We start from the raw sequence: 27,261 nt of genomic DNA, 5'->3' as shown, positions 1-27,261 counted from the left end.
CAGCTATATTATTGGAGGGTTTACCCACACACTAAGACTTATGGATGCAAATAAGACAACATTGTACAGTAATAGCTTGGTTTAGGAATGCCTCAGTTAATGTAATTTTTGGTTTATGAATGAAAATAATGCCTCGGTTTAGGAGTTTTTTGCAAATTCTTTTTTTGCAAAATGAAGTGTCTGTCAGTGCTGATTTTTAAATGCAATTACCGTTTTTTTTTTCCTTCACTATAGCTCACAAGATTAGCTGTCACTTTCCCTAAAGTTACGGGAAACTTTGTTTCTTTTAAGAAACCAAAAGGAAACTTGGGGAAATAAACTAAAATGTTCTCTCTTTTAGCTGGGGGGAAAGTGACAGCTGAATTTCTGATCTATAGTGAAGAAAAAAAAAAGCGGTAACTACATTTAAAAAACAGCACCATAATAAATTAAAACAAAAAAAAAATGGCGTGGGGTCCCCCCTCCAATCCATACCAAGCCCTTTGGGTCTGACATGGATTTTGAGGAAACTCCCATGCCAAAATTAAAAAAAAAAAAAATGGTGGTGGGGTCCCCTCCAAAATCCATACTAGACCCTTATCCGAGCATGCAGTCCGGCAGGTCAGGAAAGAAGGGGGGGGGGGGGACGAGCACAACCCGCCCCCCTCTTCTGAGCCATTCCAGGCCACATGCCCTCAATATGTTGATGGGGACAAGGGCCTCTTCCCCACAACTCTGGCCGGTGGTTGTGGGGGTCTGCGGGCAGAGGGCTTTTCGGAATCTGGAAGTCCCCTTTAACCTCCCTGGCGGTATTCCTAAATGTAGGGGTTAATTATCAGTGCCAAAAGCGGTAAACATGAGCTACACTCGGGATTACACTGCAGCATTGCTCAGGGATTCCCAGTTTCACTTACCTTGTCCTGCGCTCCCACGATGTGTCCCCTGCAGCGTCCCCGACCATCTCCTCCGGCCGATGCCTGCATCCATCTTCCATGTTCCAGTCCCTGCGAGCGTCGGGACGTACGGGGGCTGGAACCAGCAGGAAATTTGAAAATTTTATATTCAAATGGTTTTTATTGAAAGATTTTAAGGTTCCCAAACAAACAAGTCATTATATGAATACAATCAAGTAAACGGTTCATATAAACAGAGCAACAATATACGAAGTGATAAGTGAGGTAATAAAATAATAAACCCCCACCATCCGGCTGGGAATTCATTCATCATAGTCATACTTATAAGAGAGGTATTCTCAGTGGATTGTGGACCGTACTGATGAGAGCAAAACCATGAGGGAACCAAACAGGGGATGAAAGAGGGTATAGGAAGGCGAGGGAGGGGGATAGGAGGGCACCAATGAGCTACCGATATATCATTTTATAAGGTTTAGTGTTTGTAATCAGGTAATCGAGCAATTGGGGTGTTTTAGCCATCGAGACCAGTATAATGTGAATTTATGGTAGGAGGAGTTTCGGAAGGCCGTTCTTCTTTCCATTTCACATTGTAAATTGAGGTCAGCAAGTAGTCGGGATAATAGGGGAGGCGACGCAGATCGCCATAGTCTTGTAATGTTAGTCTTTGCTGCTGCTAGAATATGTATGATAATGGTGCGTGAGCGTACAGGAAATTGTTCTATTGTTAGATGTAGAAGGGCTAACCCTGGATTAGGAGTCGTTGGTGATTCTATGATTGAAGAAATTTATTGGAACACTTTATTCCAATAGGGCTTGAGGGATTTGCAGGACCATAGTAAATGGAAAAGCGAACCAGTTTCACCACAGTGTCTCCAGCAAGTTTGTGATTGTTGTGGATAATAGATGGATAATTTGGCAGGAGTCAAGTAGCATTGGTGGAGAATTTTTAAATATGATTCCCAGTGGGAGCTACATTTTGAGGCTTTGTATGTAGTGGTAAACGTCATTTGCCATGATTGTGGGGTTGTTGGGAGAAGGAGATTCTTCTCCCAGTTATTGAGGGATGATGTATGGGTTGTGAAATATGCTTCGGTTAGTAATGTATAGAAGGTAGAGATACCTTTCTTTGGATAAATAGTCTTGTGAAAGAAATGGTGTGCAGTAGCTGGGAGATCTATTTCAAATGGTATATTCGTTTTATGGAGCAAATGGAATACTCGCATAAAAGTGAATTGTTCCGTATCGGGAAGATGGTATTTCTTCTGAAGTGTCTGGAATGACTCGGGTTCATGGTTGTTGTAAATATCTTGGATATGATGTATCCCCAACTTATTCCAAGATATTAGGTTCAAGTGGGGAGATAAGAATTGTAGCGAGGATATGGGAGTCGGGATTTGTAAATTAGTCTTCTGTGAATAAGTGCAAGTCAAGAAATCATGCCAAGCTGTCAAAGAGGCCTGGATACATGGGTGCGTGTATGGATGTCCAATCTGTGTTGTACGGGGTATAAAAAGCAGATCTGTTAAAGCACTCGGCGGATACTTGGAGGATTCTATAATAGTCCAGGTTTTTTCTTGGGTAGGGTGCCACCAGTAGTAGAGCTGGTCTAGTAGTGCCGCTTGATAATAGGATTTTAAATGTGGGAGGCCGGCTCCCCCTCTAGATGGCGGGCGAATCAAAAGGTTTGTAGAACATCTAGGCCGCTTAGAGTTCCATAAGAATTTATTTAGAATTTTTTGCATCGCAGAGAAAAAGGAGGAGGGTATAGGGATAGGCAATGTACGGAAGATATATAATATTTTAGGCAATATACACATTTTGATCGTAGCTACTCTACCTAGCATTGACAATGTGGTTGTACGCAGGCTCCTAAGCTCCTGGGGAATTGTATCTAATAGCGGTTTAAAGTTAGCTATATAGAGTAGGTTGGTTTTGGAAGTAAGTTTAATCCCCAAATATGGGATACTATGTTTTTCCCATTTAAAAGGGAATTGTTTTGTGAGGAAGTTTTGGGTTGGAGCAGGGGTATGAAGGTTTAAAATTGAGGATTTGGTTTCGTTGAGCTTGTAATATGATACATCTGCATATTTTTGTATGTGTGTACGTATTGAAGTAAGTGATTTGTAGGGGTTCAAAATCATTAGAATAATATCGTCTGCAAAAAGGCTGATTTTATGTTCGTGCTGAAGAAGTTTAATCCCCGAGAAATTAGGGTCATTTCTAAGGGTGGATGCTAGTGGTTCGATGAGTAGTGCAAAGATTATGGGGGAAAGAGGGCAGCCTTGTCTAGTACCGTTAGATATGTGGAATGGCTGCGAGAGCGTACCATTGGTGAGCACTCTAGCTGAAGGTTGGGAGTAAAGCGATAAAATTGCTGACAGTATCCAGTCCGTAATTCCTAGTTTTTGAAGAGTAAGTGTCATGAAACGCCAGTGAATGCGATCGAATGCTTTTTCTGCGTCAAGAGATAGGAGAAGTGAGGGTTGTTTGTGTGATTCAAGGTGGTGTAATAGTGATATAAGTCGTCGAGTCGCGTCAGGGGCCTGCCTACCTGGCACAAATCCTACTTGATCGGATTTAATTAGCGTAGGAAGGTACGGGAGGAGTCGTTGGGCTATTATCTTGGCATATATTTTTAGATCCGTGTTTAGTAGTGAAATTGGTCTATAATTCTGGACTAAACGGGGGTCCTTACCCGGTTTCGGGATAGTAGAGATTACAGATTGTAGCATGTCAGGGGGAAATTCTCCTTTTAGAAGCAACGTAGTTATAGAGTTCAGATGGGTATGGCTTGAGATTAGGCGCAAACATTTTATAAAATTCATTGGTAAAGCCGTCGTTTCCCGGTGATTTGTTCATGGGGAGCTTGTTAATGGTTTTCTCGATCTCTGAAGGCGAGATTGGCACAGAGAGGGATGCTAATTGAGTAGGTGTAATATGGGGAAGTTCGGTATGACGTAGGAAATTCTCGATCGACGGGTTTGTTGGTTGAGTTGTGTTAGGGTCATCTTTTATATTGTATAGAGATTGATAGTAACACGCAAACGCATTAGCTATGTCTTGTGGGTTAGTCACGGGAACACCTGAAATCGGATGTTGAATCGTGGCTATTTTGTTTTTAAGCCGTTTTTGTTTAATGGTTTTGGCAAGAAGGGAGCTAGTTTTATTACCAAGCGCATAGAAGTGGGATTTTGTTTTTTGGAGGTTCGTATCATAGGCGTGTAATAGAGTAGTGCGTAGTTTGTCCCTATCTCGGTTTAAAGCCGCGGTTGTGGTAGCGTTTGGATTTTGTTTATTAATGTCTTCGTTTGTGCGTATAAAGGCGAGAAGTTGGTCAATTTGCTGCGACCGTTGCTTTTTAACACGAGAATTTAATTGGATGAGGATACCTCTCATATAAGCCTTATATGTCAACCAAAGTGTGGTAATAGAGATATCTGGGGAGATGTTAGTTTCAAAAAAGAGATCATGTGCGTCTAAAATAAATTTCCGATTTTCCGGGATATTCAAAAGTGTGGAGTTGAGTCTCCAAATAGGTGGAATTGCTGACCGCTGGGTGTCATCTAAGGATATGGTGATCGGTGCATGGTCAGACCAGGTTATAGTACCGATGTTAGAAGATGTCACATGTTGTAGAGTCCATTTGTCCGTGACGAACATGTCAGTTCTAGAATATGAGAGATGTGATGGTGAAAAGTAAGTGTAATCTCTTTCCGCACCATGTTGGCATCTCCAAATGTCATATAGGTCATGGTTGTGCAGGAAGCTGTTGAAGTTGAGATTGCTGGGTTGTTAATTAGAAGAAGAATCTAGGAGTGAGTCACTGAGAACATTAAAGTCTCCGCCAATAATAAGTCTGCCTTGCTGATGGTGGGAGATGAGATTATAGAGTTTCCGATAGAATTTAAGTTGCTTCCTATTAGGGCCATATACGTTCACCAAGGTGTGAGAGATTTCATTAATTTGGCATTGCAAGATAATATAGCGGCCTTGTGGGTCTATTATAGTAGAAGTAAGTTTGAAAGAGAGGGCGTCGTTTACAGCGATAATAACTCCATTCTTTTTTTTTGATGTTTGTTGCCATGAATAGTTGAGAGAAGCGATGTAGATAGAGCTTAGGAGTTTTTTCTGTGGCGAAGTGAGATTCTTGTATGAAGAGTAGATCTGTTGGAGATTTTCGGATTTCTCTTGCTAACATCGATCTCTTAAAAGGGGAGTTGAGGCCTCGCACATTAAAGGATTTGATAGTAATCATTTGTAAATGGATTTCCGGAGTATCGACATATTTGGGGTGTTGTTTGGTCTGGTGGTAGTTATGGTTACAAGGGAGAAGTCTTGTGTCAGGGATATACATTTGTTGGTGCCATTGGAGGGAGTGGGTGAAGCGGGAAAAATAACAATAGAAAAACACTTGCGCATAAAGCAAGTAAACGGTGTAGCCAGAATCGCTACATCAAAGGAGGGGGAGTCAAACAGGATATGACCTCCGATAGGGTCATATCTATACAAAACCTTGCAATTAAAGAACATTGGGTTTGGGCTGATCGCCAGAATTCGGAGTATGTGGACCGCGCAACCAGGGAAAAAGAAAAGGAAAAATAAACGCGGCTTATGCCGCTAAGCTCTTCAGGTTGCTTCCATATTTTGAACAGAACCAGGGTTGTTCTTCTGTGTATCCACTGGTAAAATGCTCCAGGCCTTAAGGAAGTCCAAGCCGGCCTCCAGGTTTTTAATAGTATAGATTCTGCCTTGATGACGCACTATTATTTTAGTGGGGAATCCCCATTGATATGCCATATTGTGATTTCTGAGCGCTTTCGTGATTGGTATCATTTTTTTCCTGTTGGAAAGCGTGGCCTTAGATAAATCGGCATAGAGGCGCAGATTTGCATGTGAGGATGGTATTGGAGGTGAATTCCTGGCCGCCATCATAATTCTCTCCTTAATATGGTAGAAGTGTATTCTGACGAGCACGTCCCTAGGGACGGTTGCTGACAGGAATGAAGGCTTAGGTAGTCGATGTGCTCGATCGATTATGGCTTCTACATCAGAGAGAGTTGGGATTAGCAGCTTAAAGTGATGTAAATATGGTAGTAATGCTTCATTAGACACCGTTTCTGGAATTCCTCTAAATTTGATGTTATTACGGCGCGATCTATCCTCTATATCGGCCAATTTCAGATTGATTTGTTCGATTTCTGACGCGTGATCCGCATGAGCATCAATCAAATCATTATGGGCTTCTACTATATCCGCTATGTTGGTTTCAATATGGCGGATCCTGCGTTCCTGTCTTTGCACCAGAGTAGTAATTTGGGTCAGTGGCGCAGAAATATCATTATGCAAAGTTTGGCGCAGTAGCGTTAGCATATTTTTCATGCAAATTTCAGTCAGCGGTTGATCAGATGCTGGAAATGCGTCTAAATCAGGCAGGGTGGGAATTGGTGGCTGAGGCGTAAGGTTTAGGGCCTGGCATGCATCATCAGGGCCACTGTCTAGCCGTGGCTGCGATTTAACAGGGCTGCAGGATGTGGGTGACAGTGGGGGTGACAACTCACCAGGATCCCCTGGATAGAGCTGGTGCTGCAGCCTGGGATCCACAAGCTGGGAGCTGTAGTCCTCCTCCTGGCCTCTGTCATCTCTCTGTATGTCCGCATGGCGGCCGCCATCTTGGATTCCCGGCTGAACGGCCGGGAAGAAATTCGTGAGTTTCCCTGGTTGCCACGGGCTTTTTTTCCTGCGGGGCATGTCCAGTGGGCTGCGGGTACCTGCCGGGAGCTGCCTTGTACGGTAGGTTTTCCCTGGGGTCGTAGTGTGCCGCTTCAGTGCTGGCGGGTGGACGGAGCTCTGGTTACAGCGCGTCCATTCCCGAGCCGGCCGCGCATGCGCCCCCCGAAATTTGAAAATTTTAAAAAGTGACATTCACTAAATACACTAAAATCACATAGTAAAACATTACTGTATCAAACCATTTCACATACATTTTGTCCCTAGTGCTTTGTCCTGTGCGCAGGGCACAGGACAAAGCACTAGGGACAAAATGTATGTGAAATACAGGCAGGCAGGCTGTATTTTTACTGTTCTTTCTGCCTTGAAACTGAGACGTCCATGGCGTCCAAAAAGCGTCCCTTTATGTCAAAGACGGTTTTAAACCAGCTAGAATACAGCGATTAGTAAATCAGAACCACTTGCAGAATTGAGCAATAATGATTCGTGGGGAAATTCGTCATCAGACACTGAAAATGATTTTACGATTAAGCTCAGTGATGTGCGAACTTGGCGCTATATTTAAAATTTTAGTGTTTTTTTTTATTTTTTATTATTATTATATTGAATTAAATTAATTATTATATTTTTTATGGTTATATTATAATTTATAATTTCGTGTTTCAAATTTTATCCTACCCGGAATGTTTACTAAACTCTTGCTCGGACAGATTTCAGTGAGTTATTCCTAAAAATTACAGGCCTACAATAAACTACATATTTCCATTCAAAAAAATGTACCGCTTTGAGCACAGAAATATTGACATTTATTTATTTTAGGTACTTATATAGCGCCGTCAATTTGTGCAGCGCTTTACATATATATTATTGTACATTCACATCAGTCCCTAACCCTCAAGGGGTGTACAATCTAAGATCCCTAACTCGCATTCATACATACACATAGTAGGGCCAATTTAGACAGGAACCAATTCACCTACCAGCATGTCTTTGGAGTGTGGGAGGAAACCGGAGTACCCGGAGGAAACCCACGCAGGCACAGGGAGAACATGCAAGCTCCAGGCAGGTGGTGCCGTGGCTGGGATTCGAACCAACGACCCTAGTACTGCCAGGCGGACGTGCTAATCATTTAGCCACTGTGCTGCCCATATAATTATACCGTTAGGGAGGTTAACAAGGTCCCGATACTCATTCACAAAAAAACAGTGTAGTGTGGAAAAAGACAGGACACTGTCTTTTAGTTTTTTCTTTTAATATAGGACTTTTCAAAGAATGTCCCCCACAGTAGTTCCAACGTCAAACACGATGCCCGCTGCCAACCCGGAAAAAAAAAAAAAAAAAAAGTTCTGTTCCCACTGATGGCTGCCAGCCCTCTGCCTGCTTCGGTGATTTTGCCAATTCTTAAATAGGTAAGGGGCTGGGCCACCCGGGGACATCACCTGAGTGACCCTGCCTCATGTGACATTGATGTCACATGGCAGCCATCGTCGTGAACGGAACCTTTTTTTTTTTTTTTTCTTTTTCTGGTCGGCACCGGGCATCATGATTGACGTTGGACCTACTGCGGGGGACATTCTTTTAGTTTTTTCTTTTTAATAAAGGACTTCTCAAAGACCATGTTTTGTCTTTATTCACACTACACTTTTGTTTTTTGTGATTGCGTATCGAGACCATGTACCCCATACTCATTCACATGGGGGTAGGGGGCAAGATCTGGGGGCACGCAGACCCCCATAACCACTGGCCAGGGTTGTGGGGAAGAGGCCCATGTCCCCATCAACAACCCCCCCGCCCCAAAGCAACCCCCCCCCCCCCCCATGTTGAGGGCATATGGCCTGGGTATGGTTCATAAGGGGGGGGGGGGCTCACTCAATCGGACATGACTTTTTCAGTCCACACTGCCAATGCACCGCACATGTGAACAGGCACCACAGGGCGCAATGTTATTTCACATGTCGTGTAAATTGGATGCAGTTCAAACCCTATCTAATCTGCATATATGTGACCCGGCACTTAGACTTCTTCTTTTCTGAAGTCTTTGTTTTTGGAGGTTTTTTTTTTTTTTTTTTCTGTGAAAAAATGGCACTGACTGAACAGTATGTTACCTCTTTGCCTGATGGAAGCTGCTCACTAGAGGGCTAAGGGAGTCTGATTATTAGTTACAGATGTAGCATTTTGCCTCACAATTCCTGCCCTGCACATAGTTCTTTGATTTAGCCATTTGTTCCTTGTTTTCATGCTGCAAAAAGAAATTGGGACGAGTCAGACACTTCTAAAGGTGCTGCATATATGGTTAAGCATCTGCCTGTACTTCTCAGCAGTGTGTGTACCATAATTTTGACTAAATTACAGCTCCGTTTTTCAAAAGTGCAACTCCAACCATTTACAGAAAAAAACAAAACTCTGGAGGGGGAGTTTGACCCCTGAAACAAGGTGGCTTGTTAACTTTGCATTTTATATTGAAATAAATGCTACAGGACACCAAACCTATTTTGTGGCACTCTACACCTCCTGTATTTGTGAACTTGTAAAAGCCCTGGACAGCTGGTCTCAAAGGGAAGCACGTTTTGATATACAGTATTTCTCATAAACACAAACAACTTGGTTTTTAACTAGAAAGTGACTTGTTACTATTTTGTATAAATATCTTATCTAGACAAAAAATGATCTAAGAAACCTATATTTTTGTAAACTATAGTTCCTATTACTTTTAAATTTATGTATTGTATGCATATATGTACAGTATGTGTGTAATATACAGCCTTTTTATCATGCATTCATTTTTGACTTGGTTGCTTTGGTCTCTATTTATATGGAGCGGGGATCAGTTAATGTTATTAAAAAATGCTTACCCTCCGCCATATAGCAGAAGTACTGCTACAGGGTGGCATGGCTGTGCAAAATCACGTGATTTGTATTTCCAGGTAGGGGCGTGCACGCCGCCCTACCCGCGCCACTATTGGCTGCTGGGGATGTCAATCACCGGGTCCCGGCCGGGACTCTGTGATTGTCGGAAAAGTTGACAGGGGACAACACAGGTCTCTCCCCTGTCAGCATGGACATGCTGTGTTTGTATCTCTGCATAGCAAAGCGATACAAAGCAGCATGTCTCCCAAGTAAAACAGCACACAATGTAATACGCACACAGTTAACCCTTTGATCATTCCATATGTTAACCCCTTCCTGCCCAGTGTCAGTACAGTGTCACTGGGGATGTCAGTAGCAGTTCCTACCCAATGTCAGAATGCCCACCGCAGTCCCGCTATAAGTTGCTAATCGCCACCATTATTAGTATAAATAAATAAAAATGTCAGTGTATATATTCCGCCATTTGTAGATGGTATAATTTTCACGTAAACCAATTAATATACACTTATGGGGGGGTTAGCAAAGACATGTAGCAGAATACATTTTGACCTAAATTTATGAAGATTATATATAGCTCTGTTTGTGGGTAAAAAGACATAAATTTTATTTATGTACAGCATTGCATGACTGCACAATTGTCAGTTAAAGTAACGCAGCGCTGTATTGCAAAAAAATGGCCTGGTCAGGAAGTGGTTAAAGACAATAAAAAAAAAAATTACAAATGTGTTATACTTACTGTGTGCAGTAGTTTTTCACAGAGCAGCCCCGATCCTCCTCTTCTTGGGTCCCCCTGCCAGAGCTCTTGACCACTCCCTTTTGCCCAGTGCAAGTGTCAGCGCACCCATGATTGTTCAAAGCAGCAAGAATAAAAGCTAACGGAAAGTCCATAATTGCCACAATGTATTGCTGACAGTCAACTAATTTTCTTTCTTTTAGCTAGAAGTTGGTCACTCTGGCAGGCTGGAGAAAACTGAAGATCTTTGGCTAAAGGTTCGTAAAGAACATGCACCACGTCTGGCCCGTCTGTCACTAGAGAGCAGATCTCTGAGGGATGTTTTATTGCATGGTAAGAATCATGCCTGGGGATATTAAAGGATACTAAAAAGACTGAACATAATACTTATACATATATAGTGTGTGCGTGTACCATGCTTGCCCAACAACCTTCTTAACACAGCATCAACATGCTTATCCTTCCTCCCTAGCCAGACACCAACCCTCCCTGAATGACTCTCGTACTAATAACATTCCTCATCAGTCACGTCAACTTATATTTCTATGTATGTACATACACTCTATTGCCAAATGTATTGGGACACCCTTCCAAATCATTGGACACAGGTGTATTAAAGCAGCTAGGCATGCAGACTGCTTCTAAAAACATTTGTGACCGAATGGGTCCCTCTGAGGAGCTCAATGAATTCAAGCTTGGTACCGTGATAGGTTGCCACTTGTGCAATAAGTCCATTTGTGAAATTTCCTTGCTACTAAATATTCCATGGTCAATTGTTAATGGTATTATAACAAAGTGGAAGAAACTGGGAACAGCAGCAACTCCGCCACTAAGTGGTAGGCCATGTAAAATGATAGAATGTGGTCAATACATGCTGACCTGCGCAGAAGCCGCCAACTGTCTGCAGAGGCCAGAGCTAAAGACCTCCAAACTTCGTGTGGCCTTCAGATTAGCACAACAACCATACATAGAGAGCTTCATGGTATTGGTTTCCATGGCCAAGCAGCTGCATCCAAGCCTTACATCACCAAGTGCAATGCAAAGAGTTGAATGCAGTGGTGTAACGCACTCTGCCACTGAACTCGAGAGCAGTGGAGAAATGTTCTCTGGAGTAATGAATCATGCTTCTCTGTCTAAAATCCAATGGCCTTGTCTGGGTTTGACGGTTACCAGGAGAACGGTACTAACCTGATTGCATTGTGCCAAGTGTAAAGTTTTGTGGAGGGGGGGGGTGTATTATGGTGTGGGGTTGTTATTCAAGGGTTGGGCTTGGCCCCTTAGTTCCAGTGAAGGGAACTCTTAAGCCGTCAGCATACCAAAATATTTTGGGCCATTTCGTGCTCCCAACTTTGTGGGAACAGTTTGGAGATGGCCCCTTCCTGTTCCAACATAACTACACACCAGTACACGGAGTAAGGTCCATAAAGACATGGATGAATGAGCTTGGGGTGGAGGCCTACACAGAGTCCTGACCTCAACCCGATAGAACACCTTTGGGATGAATTGGAGAGGAGCGAGCCAGGCCTTCTCATCCGACATCAGTGCCTGACCTCACAAATGTGCTTCTGGAAGAATGGTCAAACATTCCCATAGACACTCCTAAACCTTGTGGACAGCCTTCCCAGGACAGTTGAAGCTCTTATAGCTGCAAAGGGTGGGCCAACACAATATTTACCCCTACGGACTAAGACTGGGATACTGGAATGCCATTTATTATGCTGTGTATGTATATAAATATACATTTTTTTTTCTTTCTTATTTTAATTCATTTTTTTCCCCCACTTTGCCAGGAAAACCAAAGTTAGGACGTGAGCTAGGAAGGGGCCAGTATGGTGTCGTCTATCTGTGTGACAGCTGGGGTGGCCACTTTCCCTGTGCTTTGAAGTCTGTGGTACCTCCAGATGAAAAACACTGGAATGATCTTGCTCTAGAATTTCACTACATGAGGTGACTACCAAATCAAAACTTTACTACTACTGTGCTTTTGTTCACTCCTTTTAACGTATTGATATTTAAATAACAGTTGACCAAATGTGAAATACAATATTTGTGAAAGAAAAACTATTTGGCTAAATCCCTCAGCAGAACATGTAACACACTGCAAAGGGAAGGATACCTAAACTCTATTTTAAGTATACTTGGCATCATGCCTCACTGTACTTGCAGTGTTTTTTCCTAAGGGCTTATTTCCCCTTGTATTCAATGTGTGGTTCTGCATGGAAGTTTACATGCATCTGTAACTTATTTGAAGTGTATTTGTGGTTGGTTGTATGTTTGTTTTTGGCTTATTTAATATTTTTCACTGAATTCCAGTGATTTCCAAGTTAAAAAATGAGGCATGCCATACTTGCCCAACTACTCCATCCCTCACTTCACCTCCATGGAATAAATCTTTATGTATTTGTCTTGGAAGGCGTGAAAGGGAATGCTATAGAGTATTACTTTGGTGATAGCTCTGAGGGACCCCGCTTTAATAATTAACCTAGGGTTTTACTGCCACGAACAAGAGAAATGGACACTAAGCACATAGAAAACAGAAGGCAAGCCCCCTTAAAGTGTAATTAAAGGCAGACCTTTGTTTTAGTTTGCACAGAGGGCAGAGGGTTTAGAACCCTGTCAGTTTTTATTGCTTTATGTGCCTCCTTTAGGGAAATTCACCCTCTGTATTTGTCCTGTTTACTGTTATCCGTGAAAGTAAAAGAAAATCCCAAATTTTGGGTTGTCCCCGGAAAAGTAATAAAGCGGAAATCTTTAAATGGAAGAACTAATTCTGATGAGCTGGGGGTTCCCAAGGGATTCCCTTAATTTGTAGGAATGTCCTTTCACTTCCTGTTTAGATATGGGACAGGAAATGAAGGGAAATCTCTGAAATGAGACAGATGTGAAAAAAAAATTTACAATGGTGAAAATAATTATTTGATCCCCTGCAGTTTTTGTAAGTTTGCCAACTTACAAAGAAATGAAAGGTCTATCATTTTTATCATAGGTGTATTTTTAAATGCTAGAACATCACTTTTACATGATAGAATATCAACCAAAAATACAGAAAAACACAAGATACAAATGTTATAAATTGAGTTTGCAATTCAATGAGTAAAATATGTATTCGATCCCCAAGCAAAACATGACTTGGTACTTGGCGGAGAAACTCTTGTTGGCAAGCACAGAGTTAAGATGTTTCTTGTAGTTCGTTACCAGGTTTGCACACATCTCAGGAGGGATTTTGGTCTCTTCTTTACAGATCTTCTCTAAATCCTTAAGGTTTCTTGGCTGTTGCTTGGCAACTCAAAGTTACAGCTCCCTCCATAAAATTTCTATAGGATTAAGTTCTGGAGACTAGGCCACTCCATGACCTTAATATGCTTCTTCTTGAGCCGCATCTTTTGTTGCCTTGGCAGTATGTTTTGTGTCATTGTCATGCTGGAAGACCTATCCATGACCCATCTCTGTGTTCTGGCTATGGGAGGAAGGTTCTCATCCAAGATTTTACAATACATGGCCCCATCTATCCTCAATGCGGCGAAGTCGGCCTGTATGTTTTTAGCAGAGAAATGGCCGCAAAGCATAATGTTTTCACGTCTGTGCTTGACTGTTGGGATGGTGTTCTTAGGGTCATAGTCAGCATTTTTCTTCCTCCATGCATGGCAAGTCGAGTTCATGCAAAAAGAGCTTAATTTTGGTCTTATCTGACTACAGCACTTCCTCCAATCCTTCACGGAATCATTTGTTCATTGGCAAACTTCAGATGGGCCTGTACTTGTGCCTTCTTGAGGAAGGGGACCTTGCAGGCTGAAGGATTTCAGTCCATGGTGGCATGTTGTGTTACCAGTGGTTTGTTTGGTGACTGTGGTCTCAACTGACTTGAGATCATTCACAAGCTCCTCCCATGTAGTTCTGGGCTTATCCCTCACTTTTCTCATGATCAGCCATACCCAGTGAGGTAAAATCATGCTTGGAACTCCAAACCAAAGGCGATTGATGGTTGTTTTGTATTTCTTCCATTTGCAAATAACTGCTGCAACAGTTGTGTCCTTCTCACCAAGCTTCTTGCTGATGGCCTTGTAGCCCATTCCAGTGTTGTGCAGGTCTACAATCTTGTCCCTTACATTCTTGACAGCTCTTTGGTCTTGCCCATAATGGTGAGGTTTGAATGGAAGAGAGATTTCTGTGGGCAGGTGTCTTTTATACACATAACAAGTTGTTAGGAGCACCTTCTTAAATTGACAGGACTAATCTGTGTACCACATGAGCACATAGCCAGTCTGTGGGAGCCAGAATTATTGTTGGTTGGTGGGGGATGAAATGCTTATTTCACTCACTGAACTGAAACTCAAATTTTAACATTTGTATTGTGTTTTTTCTGGATTTTTGGTTGATATCTGGGCAAGTTTACAAAATCTTCAGGGTATCAAATAATTTTTTTTCCCACTGCAATAGGGGTTATACCCCCCTTGCTGTATCCAAAATGGCAAGAAAAAGTTTTGCCTATAGTTCTACTTTAAGGCTATAACCCCTCTCATCCTACAGTGCCATGTTGCTTTCTGCTACATTTTCCTAATCGTACGTCACAGGACATTGCACATTAGACCATTGGGTTATGCTCGGCCTCTAGGTAAGCAAAACACAATGTTCGCACAGACCCTTAGAGGGAGTTCAGTGGTAGTGTGAAGCTTTGTTAGCGGCCCAGTTTGTACTGCCATGTAATATTTACACAGGTTGGGGACATTGCAGTCACCCAGGGTTTTCCTCCAGTATAGAATATAGGCTGCAATATGTGGTCTACGGCTCCCCCAAATTTCAGCATATTCCTTCTAAGGACATGTGCTGGAACTGGGATTGGGAAGATCCTGAAGAAATAAAGCAATTTGGGGATGTATGACATTGAGTGCGCATATTTTACCAAACCAAGAATGTGGGTACGAATGCCAGGTGGAAAGTAAGTGTGAAAGCTCACTAAATAAAGGTGAGTAGTTAACTTTATACAGTTGCGCTCAAAGGTTTGCATACCCTTGGAGAATTTATGCAGCATGTACCATTTTTAAAGAAAGCATGAGTGAGCAGGCAAAACTCTTTTTTTTTTTTTTTTTTTTTTTTTTTTTTTTTTTTTTTTTTTTTTTTTTTTTCCCCCGATATAGGATTCATATTCAACTGGCAACAGGTGAACAAATGAAATAACCCCTGTTCAAAAGTCTTCATACTCGTAGTTCTTAATACTGTGTATTCCCCCCTTAGCCTAAGCTGGTGGATAGATTTAGGATATGGGGCGATTGTGTGTGATTTTAGAAAGTGAATGCAGTCTTGAGGGAATCCCTATTTGGTCCAAAAAGAATGAAGATTGATGACCAATCAAGAATCCAGAATATAGGCCTATTCTAGTCAGTCAGGCCAGATTTGTTATTATCAAGATCTTGGAATGTTTTGCATGAATATAGATATTGGTCTCAGATTCTCCCCAAGACTCTGCGTACCAACATGTCCCTTCTGTAGAAAATCAACCATCTGGATAAAATCCCAAGAACACATACGACGCACACTTGTCGGATAGAGTAGTTTGCGCTTATTTCCCCAATATTAAGGAATTTTGAAAATCCAAGAAATGGAGAAATTATAAAAATAAGAGCTTTTTAGAATTGTGGTACTGAGGGGATTGTGTACACTATGAAATGTTTTTCCACTAATGTATGTGGGGAAAACTATCGTTTGACATGCTCCAGTATCCGCCGTTTAAAAAAACAAAAAAAACAAAACCATCATTGACATTGGCTGACAAAAAAGGGAAAAATCTTTTGCTAGGTATGTGCTTGCAAAAAACAGTGGTTGAGTTGAATTGTTCAGTTCTGGATTATTGAGCAATTCAACCTTGGCCTAGGGGGATCTAGACAAATGCCTTTTTAAACTTGAGGCCAAAGAGGATTTTTTGCCTAAATTCAGACACTGTATGGGCTAAATTAGGGTTTTTACCTTTTTGCTCTTTTGTATATGGTTAGTGTTTCTGATAATGCAGTCTTGATTTTCCGTTTTTTGATATTTGTATGAACTGTTTGACAATTTTAGAGGATGATCCTTGACATCACTGTAATATTCACTGGTCTGATGTAATCAACTGTGGTCAGAGTAAATAATGGGATTATGGTGGAAATACCCTATGAAAATTACATCTGTGTAAGTAGAAATGTAAGGGGCTTGTTTCCTGTTTCTCCCTCCCCTGAGACTTGTTCAAGTCCAGTGAATTTGTATTGTGATGCTGGATTTGGTATTTATTTTTCATCCTCAAGATGGTGATCTACTTCCACACTGAGCATATGTGGAAGTTAGTGTGGAAATGATGGCGTCATGTCATTCGTTTAATGACGTCATTGCATCATGTGCGTGGCGGCTATTTTGGCTGGCCATTCTATAAATAAGGGAAAACAAAGGATCAACACCATTGCCACACCATGTGACCTGAAAATCATTCTATTTTTGTTGCTCACTCTATTTTCTTTTTACTTTACTTCACCCCTGATGAAGCTCTGATTTGGAGCAAAACATATAGGGTTTATTTTCTTTAATTTTGGGAGCATGTTTTTCTGAGAACACATGGTTATTCCTCCCCAAACATTTTCTGGGGTAAGAAGTATTGCACGCGCACACATCTGTGCAGAATTTGATGCTCCCTATTGCCGGTGAGGAATTTTTTGTGGATTTGGTGATATATTTGGCTTATCCATTAGTGGCTCAAGTTATTGCCACATGGATGATTGTGTTCCTATTACATATCTGTAGCAAGACAGCCTGTGTGATTTGTTACATTTAGGAGGGATTTTCCATGCAACAAGGAAGAAGGATGATCTAATGGCGGCTTCTGTTAAAATGTTTTTTGTTACTTCACCCTACCAGTGTACCTGCCCCCTCCATATATGTGACTTATCACAAGAGTTGGTCATTTCATAACAGTAATCAACCTCTGTGGGGTTTGTCATTTTGGCTTTATATCTACAGATGTAATTAGACTGGCTGAAATAATAAGATATGCATATATCTGCTGAATAGGGTCACGTGTTACTGATAAAGTGTGCCCTCCTTACTCTATGGGTACACATATTTACAGTCATGAACAGATCATTTTATGTTCATTCCTAAAAAAGATTTTGTATTTTAATCAGTTGGCCATTGGTACATAGACCTGCACCCTCATAAAGATAGATGTTCTAATTGCCACTAGGATTTATTTTTAAATATTTAAGGGGGCACTCTTTACGTCTGGAGGAAAAGAAATTTAATCTCCAAACACGGAAAGGTTGCTTCACAGTGAGAGCTGTGAAAATGTGGAATAGACTCCCTCAAGAGTTGGTTCTGGTCAGCTCAGTGGATTGCTTTAAAAAAGGCTTGGATTCTTTCTTAGATACACAGAATATGACTGGATACTAACATTTATAGGTAAAATTGATCCAGGGAATATCCAATTTGCCGCTCGGGGGATCAGGAAGGAATTTTTTCCCCTGCAGGAGCAAATTGGATCATGATTTTTGCCTTCCTCTAGATCAACTGTGGGTATAGGATTATAACTTTTCTTTTTTTTTTTTTTTTTTTTTTGCAGCCAGACTAACTATGTAACTGTTATAAGGCTTTGTTATTAAATATTCCCCCCTTAGCATCAATGACATTGTGCATTCTTTTGTAATAGTTGTTTGAGGCCCCATATTATTAAAGGTGGTATAGCTGCCCATTCATCTTGGTAAAATGCCTTCACGTCATGCAAAGTTTTTGGTCATGTTGCGTAAACCACAAGTTTGAGATCTCCCCAGAGTGGCTCGATGATATTACCACTGGCCCCCGAGGATTTACCCTCCTTCCTGACCTGGCCATTTTATGCGTTACGGCGCTGCGTTACTTTAACTGACAATTGTGCGGTCATGCAACGCTGCACCCAAATGAAATTTACGTCCTTTTTTTTTCCCCACGAATTGAGCTTTCTTTCGGTGGTATTTGATCATCTGTATATAATTTTTTTTTTTTTTTTTTAATTTTTGGCGCTATTGGAAAAAAAAAAGACTGACAATCCAGAGCAGTGTGCCCGAGCTGACGGGGAGGAGGACTGTTGGTAAACAAAGCAGTCCTCCTTCCCATAGGAGATGCTCGGTAATCACCGGGCGCCGGTGATTGACTTCCACAGCCGCGAATGGCGGTGCATGTATGGCGCCCACGCACACCCCTTACCTGGAGATGCAAAATAATGTGTATATATGCCACCCTGTAGCGGTATATCTATTTTTTTTTTTTTTTTTTTATGCTGTAACCACTGGAGAGTGAACTTGGCCTTGTGCTTGGGGTCATTGTCGGAAAGTCCAAGAGTGGCCCATACACAGCTTCACGCAGAAAATTGCTAATTGTCTGCCATTATTTTAAACATGCTGCATCTTGCCATCAATTTTCACAAGATTCCCAGTGAAAGTAAGGGTAAATGATTAAGAGAATATAAAGCAGTAAGATCATCTGAAATTGGACCCCCAGGTATGTAATGGCCTTAGGTCGCCATTGAAAGGAAAAATGTGGACGAAGGTTCGCCATGATATGGGCAGGTAGAGAAACATTGAGGGCCTCCGTTTTTAGACATAGTAAGTTTTTAAAGTTACTGAAGGAACCAAATCTACGGAATTCATGGAAAAGACTGGGGAGGGAAACAAGTGGTTGTTGGACGTAAACTAGTAGGTCGTCGGCATATAGGGATAACCTGTGGCGCGCAGAAGGAGTAAGTATGCCCAGTATAGAGTCGTTAGCTTGTATGGCTCGCGCAAGATGTTCCATTACCAAAACAAAGAGGAGAGGGGACATCCTTGTTTGGTTCCATTCGATATAGGAAAGGACGATGACATCATACCGTTAGCCAGGACAGACGCTGAGGGGCGAGAGTAGAGGGACATAATCCGAGCGAGAGTCTGCGGTCCCAAGCCAATCTGTTCCAAGGTAAGACTGAGAATGCGCCAGTCGACGTGATCGAACGCCTTCTTGGCGTCAGATGATAGTAGGCAAGCCTTTAAACCGTGGTGTTTGATGTAAGAGATAAGATGGATCGTTTTGGAAGTATTATCCCGTGCTTCGCGACCCTGAACAAAGCCGACCTGGTCAGGGTGGATCAAGGTTGGTAGAAAAGGAGAGAGTCTGTTCCCTAAAATTTTAGCAAAAAGCTTAACGTTCAGGTTAATTAGCGAAATCGGGCGATAGCTGCTGCAATGAGAGGGGTCTTTATCTGGTTTGGTGATAACCAAAATGGTAGCGGACAGAAAGGCTGATGAAGGCACGCTTGAATCGTCAATGGAATTAAACGCTCGGGCCAGAAGCGGAGCTAATTGGGCGGCGAATGTTTTGCAAAAGCGAGGGGTGAATCTGTCTGGACCCGGGCACTTGCCATTTTTCAGGGCCTTAATTGCCCCAAGAACTTCCATAACCGAGAAGGGCTCCTCTAGATCCAAAGCGTCTTGGGCATCAAGGACAGGTAACGCCGTCTCCGCAATATATTGGGACATAGCCGGCAGAGAGGAAACGGGGGAGATATCAGGATTTGTCGAGGAGAGGTTATACAAATGAGAATAATCGCGCTGAAACGCAGAACAGATGTCCTTATTGTGGTAAAGTTTAGAATGATCAGGTGCCTGGATGCATTGAATCGGACGGCGGACTGGACGGGGATGAAGTACACGCGCCAAGTGTTGGCCACATTTGTTAGCTAAAGAATAATGGGTATGTCGTGCTTTGTCTCGTGCAATAAGGGAGGGAGGAAAAGTTGGTGTAAATCTCTGTGAGCGTTAGTTCTACCACAAGCACCGGGTCTAACGTACGTTTGTGAGACTGTTCCAAACGTGCAAAAAATAATCGCCGCATCTACGCTGTACAAGCCTTTTTTAGGCAAGAGCCATGTTTAATGAGAACCCCTCTAAGAACACATTTGAGGGTCTCCCAATGAGTAAGAGGGCCAGTAGTGTCCATTGTGTGATCAACAAGAAAGTCTTGGATAGTCTTCTCTATCTCCGCGATACAGAGAGAATCTTTGAGTAGGGTGTCTTAGGTGCCACGAAAAAGGCAAACCAACGATGGCCTGTCTTGAATCGCAAGATGGATCGGAGCAAGGTCTGACCCTAAGAAGTGACCAAGAGAGGATGAGGTCGGGCAATCTAGCAAGGATTGCGAGACATAGAAATAGTCTATACGACTGTATGACGCATGAGCTGCAGAGTAATATCTATAGTCGCGCTCCGAAGGATGTTGAATACGCCAAATATCCACTAGGTATAAATCATGCAAGCACGACTTAAGTTGGGATAAGGTCGAGAAGGAGAGAGATTTACCTGCTGAAGTGTCCAAATCTGGAGAAAGTACGACATTGAAGTCCCCTCCAACAATGAGACAGGAACCCCCAAAAGCAGATAGCTGGGAAAGGACCTATGTAAGAAACGGAGCCTGATTAAGGTTGGGAGTGTAGATGTTTGCAACTTTAAAAACTAAATCTTGGTATTTCAATTTAAGGAAAAGGTAATGACCAGTTGGGTCAATTAGGGAGTCCAAGACCTCTGGGTCGAAAGTATGATGAAAGGCTACCGACACTCCCCTAGACTTAGTCTGCGGATTAGTACTATGATACCACTGAGTATAGTAACGATTACGGAGGACTGGGATACCATCAGAGCGAAAATGAGTCTCCTGAAGTAGTAAGATTTGTGTGCCATATTTATGGAAATGGTAGAGCATCTGGCTTTGCTTCTCCGGAGTGTTAAAACCCCTACAATTAATAGAAGAAAATTTTATCGGAGTCAAATTTGGTTGTAGGGGAACAAATTGGTAAAAAGTGTGACACTAAAAAAGCCCTGCCAAATCGCCCCCAACCCCAGAAAAGAAAGGGAAAAAAAAAAAAGGGAGGAGAGGGGAAAAATCAAGAGAAAAGAGCAGATAAAAGTAAGAAAAAGAAGAGAGAGAAACTACTAGACAGGCAAGCTGTCAAAATAACATACAGTGTAATACTACGCAGATGGGGAACGTCAAAGGCGCACGTATCTGATCCTGACCCAGGCCTCCCACAGGCAAATAACATGAGGGAGATCACCCACAAATAAGGGCGACCGCCTCTTACAAAACGTATTCAACAATCCCTCAAACAGGCATAAGTAAATAAACCCCCGCCCCCAACAAATAAAAATGAACAAAATATGGCAAAAAACGTGGTGTGAATAAAACAAACAAGAAAAGCCCCTAAGGCTAGGGCCAAAGGCGTCCCTGTCCGTCACGGCAAAACTGCAGTGGTGATACCCAGGGATTAGCAACAGGCCACAGCCTCAGAAAACATCAAAAAACCAACAGGCACAAATATAAAATACTGAACCAGCAGTGGTAACCATCAGTAGGTGTAGAAACTGTAGAAAAAGGAGTAAAGGGAGAAGCCCCCCAATGCATGTTGATAAGGGGTCATCCCTCCGGGATCTGTTGAGAGGAGGATCCGGAACGCTTCTTTTTCTTGCGGTCGGACCGCTGCCAGGAAGAGGATAGAGGGAGGCCAGGGGTTGGAAGTTGAAGGGGCCAGTCCGGGAGGGACACTTGCGGCAGGTGCGCACTCTGAGAAATGTGGACAGATCTCCGAGTGTGGAATTGGGCAGATTTACTGTTCTGTGAGGCATGAAGCTGGAATGGGAACAGCCATTGGTAGCGAATATGCCTCTCTTGCAAAATTTGAGTGAGAGGACGCAGAGCCCTATGCATGGCTAGAGTCTGCAGGGAAAGATCAGGGAGGAGCATCACTGGTACGTCCTTGAATAGGATGGTATCCTGCGTGCTGGCCGCACGCATAATAGCATCCTTGACCTTAAAGTAATGGACCCTGCAGAGAGTGTCACGGACTAAAGACGGATCAGGGTGTCTCGGGCCCATTGTGCAATGTATGCGGTCTAGCTCAATGTAGGTGTCTTTAGGTTGCTGGAGTAGTTGATTGAAGATGGAGGTAGCTGCCACAGCCAAATCTTTAGGTTCAACAGATTCGGGTATACCCCTGATATGGATATTGTTATGGCGGTTCCTGTTCTCAATGTCATCCTGCTGGTACATGAGCTGTTGTATAAGAACCGTATGGGTCTCCTCGTGGGATTGTAAAGCATTACACAGACAGTCAGCGGTATTTTCCATCTCTTCCATGCGCTCACAAATGTCCCGTTTTTAAGATCAGAAATTTCCTGCTTGTATGTGCTTTCAATACGTTTCACACATTGCTCAAAATCTGCCTTTGTAGGAAGGGATTTTATGTAGGAGTGCAGGGATTTATGTAGGAGTGCAGGGATTTCATGTGGGACTGCAGATTTCAGCCATCCTCAGAGCAGAGAGATGCTGGGGAGGGGCTGCGGGGATCTCTGTGTGCTTTGTGTGTACCTGCCCTTCATCTGTCAGGTGCCCTGCAGTCACGGAGGATGAGGAGGGAAGAGGTGCCGGCACCATCTTGACAGCCGTGGCGCCCGAGGCCCTGGCCCTGGCTCGGGTGACAAACCGGCTTATATTGCCACCGGGGGGGGGGGGCGGTCCGAAGATGGTTCTTCCCCATATGGGGTGGACTTGGCAGCCTGTGAGGGACCAGAGGATGCCCGTAATGGAGGACCGGGTTGGGAGCTCAGCGGTAACGCTGCTACAGCTCCATGCACCAGGCCATGCCCCCCTTTCTTAGATAATTAAATGCCTCAGGTTTTGCTACTAATATGTCCAAAAACTTTATGAAAGGGCAAGGAGTAACCCTCAGGGACTGCCCATTTGTTGGTTTTAAGAGATTTAATGGCTTCAGCAACTTCCTGTTCAGTAATTTCCGTGTTCAGTGTAGATTTGCATTGGGTTGGGAGAGTAGGAAATTGAAATTGTAGGAAGGCATCATCTTTCACAGTAGAAAATGGGGGAATTTATGCATATAACTGGGACAGCTGTTACCAAGATTTTGACAGGATTGCTAGTGTTGCCTGACATTTCGGGGAGACAAGGTATTCACAGCATTATAATTGTCTAGCCCACATATTGTTGGGTTTATTGCTTTGAGCGTAGAACTCTGTCTTTCAGCTATGTCTGTTAAGCAGAGGTTCAGCTTGGTCCTAGTGTTATCCAGGTGTGTACAATTGAAAGGGAAGGGTTGCGTTTCAGCCTGCCTTCAGTTTGTTTTTTGTTGCACTGTTTTTTGCTGTGTGAAGAAAGCGGTCTCAACTTCCAGACAAATTTTAAGCTGACCTTCAGGCACAGGTTACAACTGTGTTAGCTCGCACTATACGTTGCCACCTGAATGAAAAGGGACGCTATGGTAGGAGACCCAGGAGGACCCCACTGCTGACACAGAAACCTAAAAAAGCCAGTTTTGAGTTTGCCAAAACTTACCTGAGGAAGCCAAAAACCTTTTGGGAGAACGTGCTGTGGACAGACGAAACAAAAGTACATCAGGAAAAACAATGAGGCCTTTAAAGAAAAGAATATGGTTCCTACAGTCAAACATGGTGGAGGTTCACTGATGTTTTGGGGTTGCTTTGCTGCTTCAGGCACTGGATATCTTGACCATGTGCATGGCATTAGGAAATCTGAAGACTACCAAAGAATTCTGGGGTGCAATGTAGGGTCCAGTGTCAGAAAGTTGGGTCTCCATCAGAGGTCATGGGTAGGTCTCTCTCTCCCCCTCTCTCTCTCTCCCTCTCTCTCTCTCTCTCTCTCTCTCTCTCTCTCTCTCTCTCTCTCGCGCTCGCTCTCGCTCGCGCTCTCTCTCTCTCCCCCCTCTCCCCCTTTATTGTATTACTGTCCCTGCTACTTTGGCCCCACTATTTGTAGCCGCCTATAATTCACTGAGAGACTGTCAAAATATCCCTGATGTTACACTTCACGTCCATGTGGCTGTAATTCCGAAAGAAGGAAAGATCCTTCTCATTAAGCCAGTTAGCGGACAATTTTCCTTTTAAACGTTGATCTAAAAATCTTCTCAAAAATTTTGGCCTCCAGACTGCTGATCCCTCATATCTCCTCCCCGGTCCACTCTGATCAGTCTGGTTTCACTCAAGGCAGGGAAAATGCACAACACGTGCTGATTGCAATTTATTATTCCCAGACTCATCATTTTGCCTTTGGCGCTTTTATACAAAGAAAAGGCATTTGATGCGGAAAATGCATTTGATAGGGTTGATTGGATTTTCCTGAAAACCATTTTAGAATTTATAGGCCTTGGAGCGGGACTGCAGTGATGGATTACATCGCTGTAGTCCACTCCTTCAGCTATAGTTTGGGTTAATGACTTTTTCTCGGACACCTTCTCAATCCATAAGGGCACTCGCCAGGGCTGTGCCCTTTCACTGCTCATATTTCTGCTGTTTCTAGAGAACTATTCGGGTCCACCCTGACATTAAGGGGTATTGCCATCAAATCTCAGGAGCATAAGCTTGCCGTTTCTGCTGATGATTTAATCTTTTTTTTTTTTTTTTTCTCCTATATCTTCCCTGACTATTACGCTCCCATTCCTTTTAATAGAATTACACAGATATGGCCAACTCTCTAATTTTAAAATAAATTGCAAGAAGTCCAAGGCGATAGGCATTGAAATACCCCCTGCAATGCAACTTCAACTAAGCTCTCACTTCAACTTCAAATGGACAACTTCTCATATACAGTACTTGGGGATGAATATTCCGTTTTATTCACAGGATTTTTGAAATTAATTTTTCTCCTATGTTCAACCAACTCAAATCTGATCTCCAACATTGGGACAGGTAGACGCTTACCTGGTTCAGCCTAACTATTGTCTTTAAAATGCACATGATGCCGCGTCTTCTTTATTCCAAACGCTGCCGGTAAAACTCCCGCAGAGTTTCCTGAAAGACTTAAGGGCACGCTTCCTTCGCTTTATTTGGGCCTTGAGGGCATGCTTCCTTTGCTTTATTTGAGCTGACAAACCGTTGAGAGTTTGCGGATCCATATTGTCACTGCCCAAGTATAAGGGGGGATTGCTTTCCCTGACTTTGTAAAATACTATGAAGCTTCACATCTGACTAGACTTATGGAATGGTGTGTTACATAACCTCATACAAGGTTGACCTGGAACAGAGTACGGTGAGCCTTCTGCTGGCGGGACTCACCTGGGTTCCTTCTCACTCCTGCCCTGCAGAGGTTATTTAGCACCCTATGATAGGTGCGACACTAAGAGTTGCTATATCTTTTTTTGAGCTTCCACTCCCTCGCCTTACTTTACCCAAACCCTCTAATTTCTGTATTTGGCACTCCGACATTTCACCGGGCATGGGAGACTCAGTTTGATGTGCTTTTGAAACGTAATTATTATAGACTCCTTCATTTCTCCTCTAATCACAGACTCCTGACGATCCATGATGTTACATCAGTTTCGCTCTTCACTTGATTTCCTCCACCGTGCTCAACTGACTACACGGCCAATCACCATACATTACGCCAACCCACCCACTTTCAGCAGATCTGCCTGGATAGACAACCGCCATCACACTTATATTTTTTTTTTATACTCTCTTAATTGACTCGAGCAATGCGTCCGACCTTCCTTTCGTACATCAATGGGAACGGGATCTCAATACCTCCATTATGCAGGCCCAGAAGGAGACTATCCTTCGCTTCTCCCTTTAAAGCTTCCTTTGACAGTAGATGCCAAGAGGGAAGCTGTAAGGTCCTCACACAGTTATACAGAACTCCAGCTAAAGTGAACCGTATGTTTCCTCAGGTCCATAATACCTGTTGGCTCTGTGGGGACTTGAGGTAGAAACCACAATTCAGACCCGAAAAGGAGTGACTCTCCACAAACACCCAGTTGCTTACTTCCTTAATACCACCCCTCTATCCAATAAGAAAATCAAACGCTCCTTACTTAAACACCTCTTCATGGCTGCGAGGGCTTGTATTCCAACATTATAAAAAAGTATGAGCCCCACCACCACCACAGCTTATTGGAAGGCGAGGATTGAAGAGATTCAAGAAATGGAAAATCTTATGATATTTAAGAAAAGAGAGGACAAATATTAGAAGATTTGGACCCCTGTTTTTTTTTTTTGGTTTTTTTTTTCTTTCTTCCCCTTTCTCCTTCCTGCATTTTCCTTCCTTTCATTCTTATTTCTAACTGACCCCACTGTGCATTCTCTGTATTCTATTTTTTCAATCTACTCATCTAAGAGTGTGTGTTTGTGTTTTTTTTTCTACATGTAAAATATAAAACATGGCTTGGAATTCAACGTTTGTTATTGGTGGTTCACGGCTCCTAGGTATCATGCACAATATCGCCATGGGTTACCCATCCACCCTTTTATTTGTATATGTTGAACAATGATGCCATGATCTAGAGTACCCAGTGATCCGTTTTTCATATGGGACTTTTTAATGTTTATTCTCTTATGCTGTGTATCGCATTGCCAGATTCTTTTACTAAAAAAATAAAGAATTTAAAAAAAAAACAACTCATTGATGGTTATAGGAAGCAATTTGATTTCAGTTATTTTTTCCAAGGGGTATGCTACCAAATATTAAATTGGGGGTGCCAATAATTTTGTCCAGTCCATTCTTGCAGTTTTGCGTGGAATGTATTTGATATGGCTTTTTGTTTCTCCACTTTGTGTCATACCAATACAAACAAAAGAAATAAACATGAATGCCTACTGTATGTAGGTGTGAGAGGGGGAGATGTGTTTTTTTTTTTTTGTTTTTGTTTTTTTTTTTTTTTTTTAATCCAAATATGTTATGGTACTAATGGAGTCCTATCCTGTATTTCATATTTGGTAGAATGTAACACATTAAGGTACAACCCTAACGTGGCAGAAGTACAAGCAGGATGGGAAACGTAATAAACTATAGTGGTACTGCTTGACATTCCAGATATCTCATGTAACTGAAATATCCCTTTTGAGTTTGCTTCTCTTTATGGAGTGTTCTACTAAGTAGATTTTGGAGTAGCTTTTATTAATTAGAATTCTAGGCAAAGCTATAATGGATTTCAAGCTCTATTTCAGGAGGTAAAAAAAAATAATTTTTCTGGATTTTGGTAATCATGGCTTGATTGCT

General features: G+C 42.5%; 1 protein-coding gene across 1 annotated transcript in view; it reads left to right on the top strand.

Moving 5' to 3' along the window:
• Positions 1-27,261, top strand: part of DSTYK (dual serine/threonine and tyrosine protein kinase) — a 130,950-nt gene that overhangs the window by 79,631 nt on the left and 24,058 nt on the right. The window contains exons 7-8 of the mRNA XM_089686345.1: positions 10,425-10,554; positions 12,012-12,168. Of these exons, the coding sequence (XP_089542471.1) occupies positions 10,425-10,554; positions 12,012-12,168 (287 nt within the window). The remainder of the gene's footprint in view (positions 1-10,424; positions 10,555-12,011; positions 12,169-27,261) is intronic.

This window comes from Staurois parvus, unplaced genomic scaffold (assembly GCF_062004578.1).
Source record: "Staurois parvus isolate SC_StPar_1 unplaced genomic scaffold, SC_StPar_1.0 ptg000395l, whole genome shotgun sequence".
NCBI lineage: Eukaryota > Metazoa > Chordata > Amphibia > Anura > Ranidae > Staurois > Staurois parvus.
This window is presented reverse-complemented; position numbering and strand designations above follow the sequence as displayed.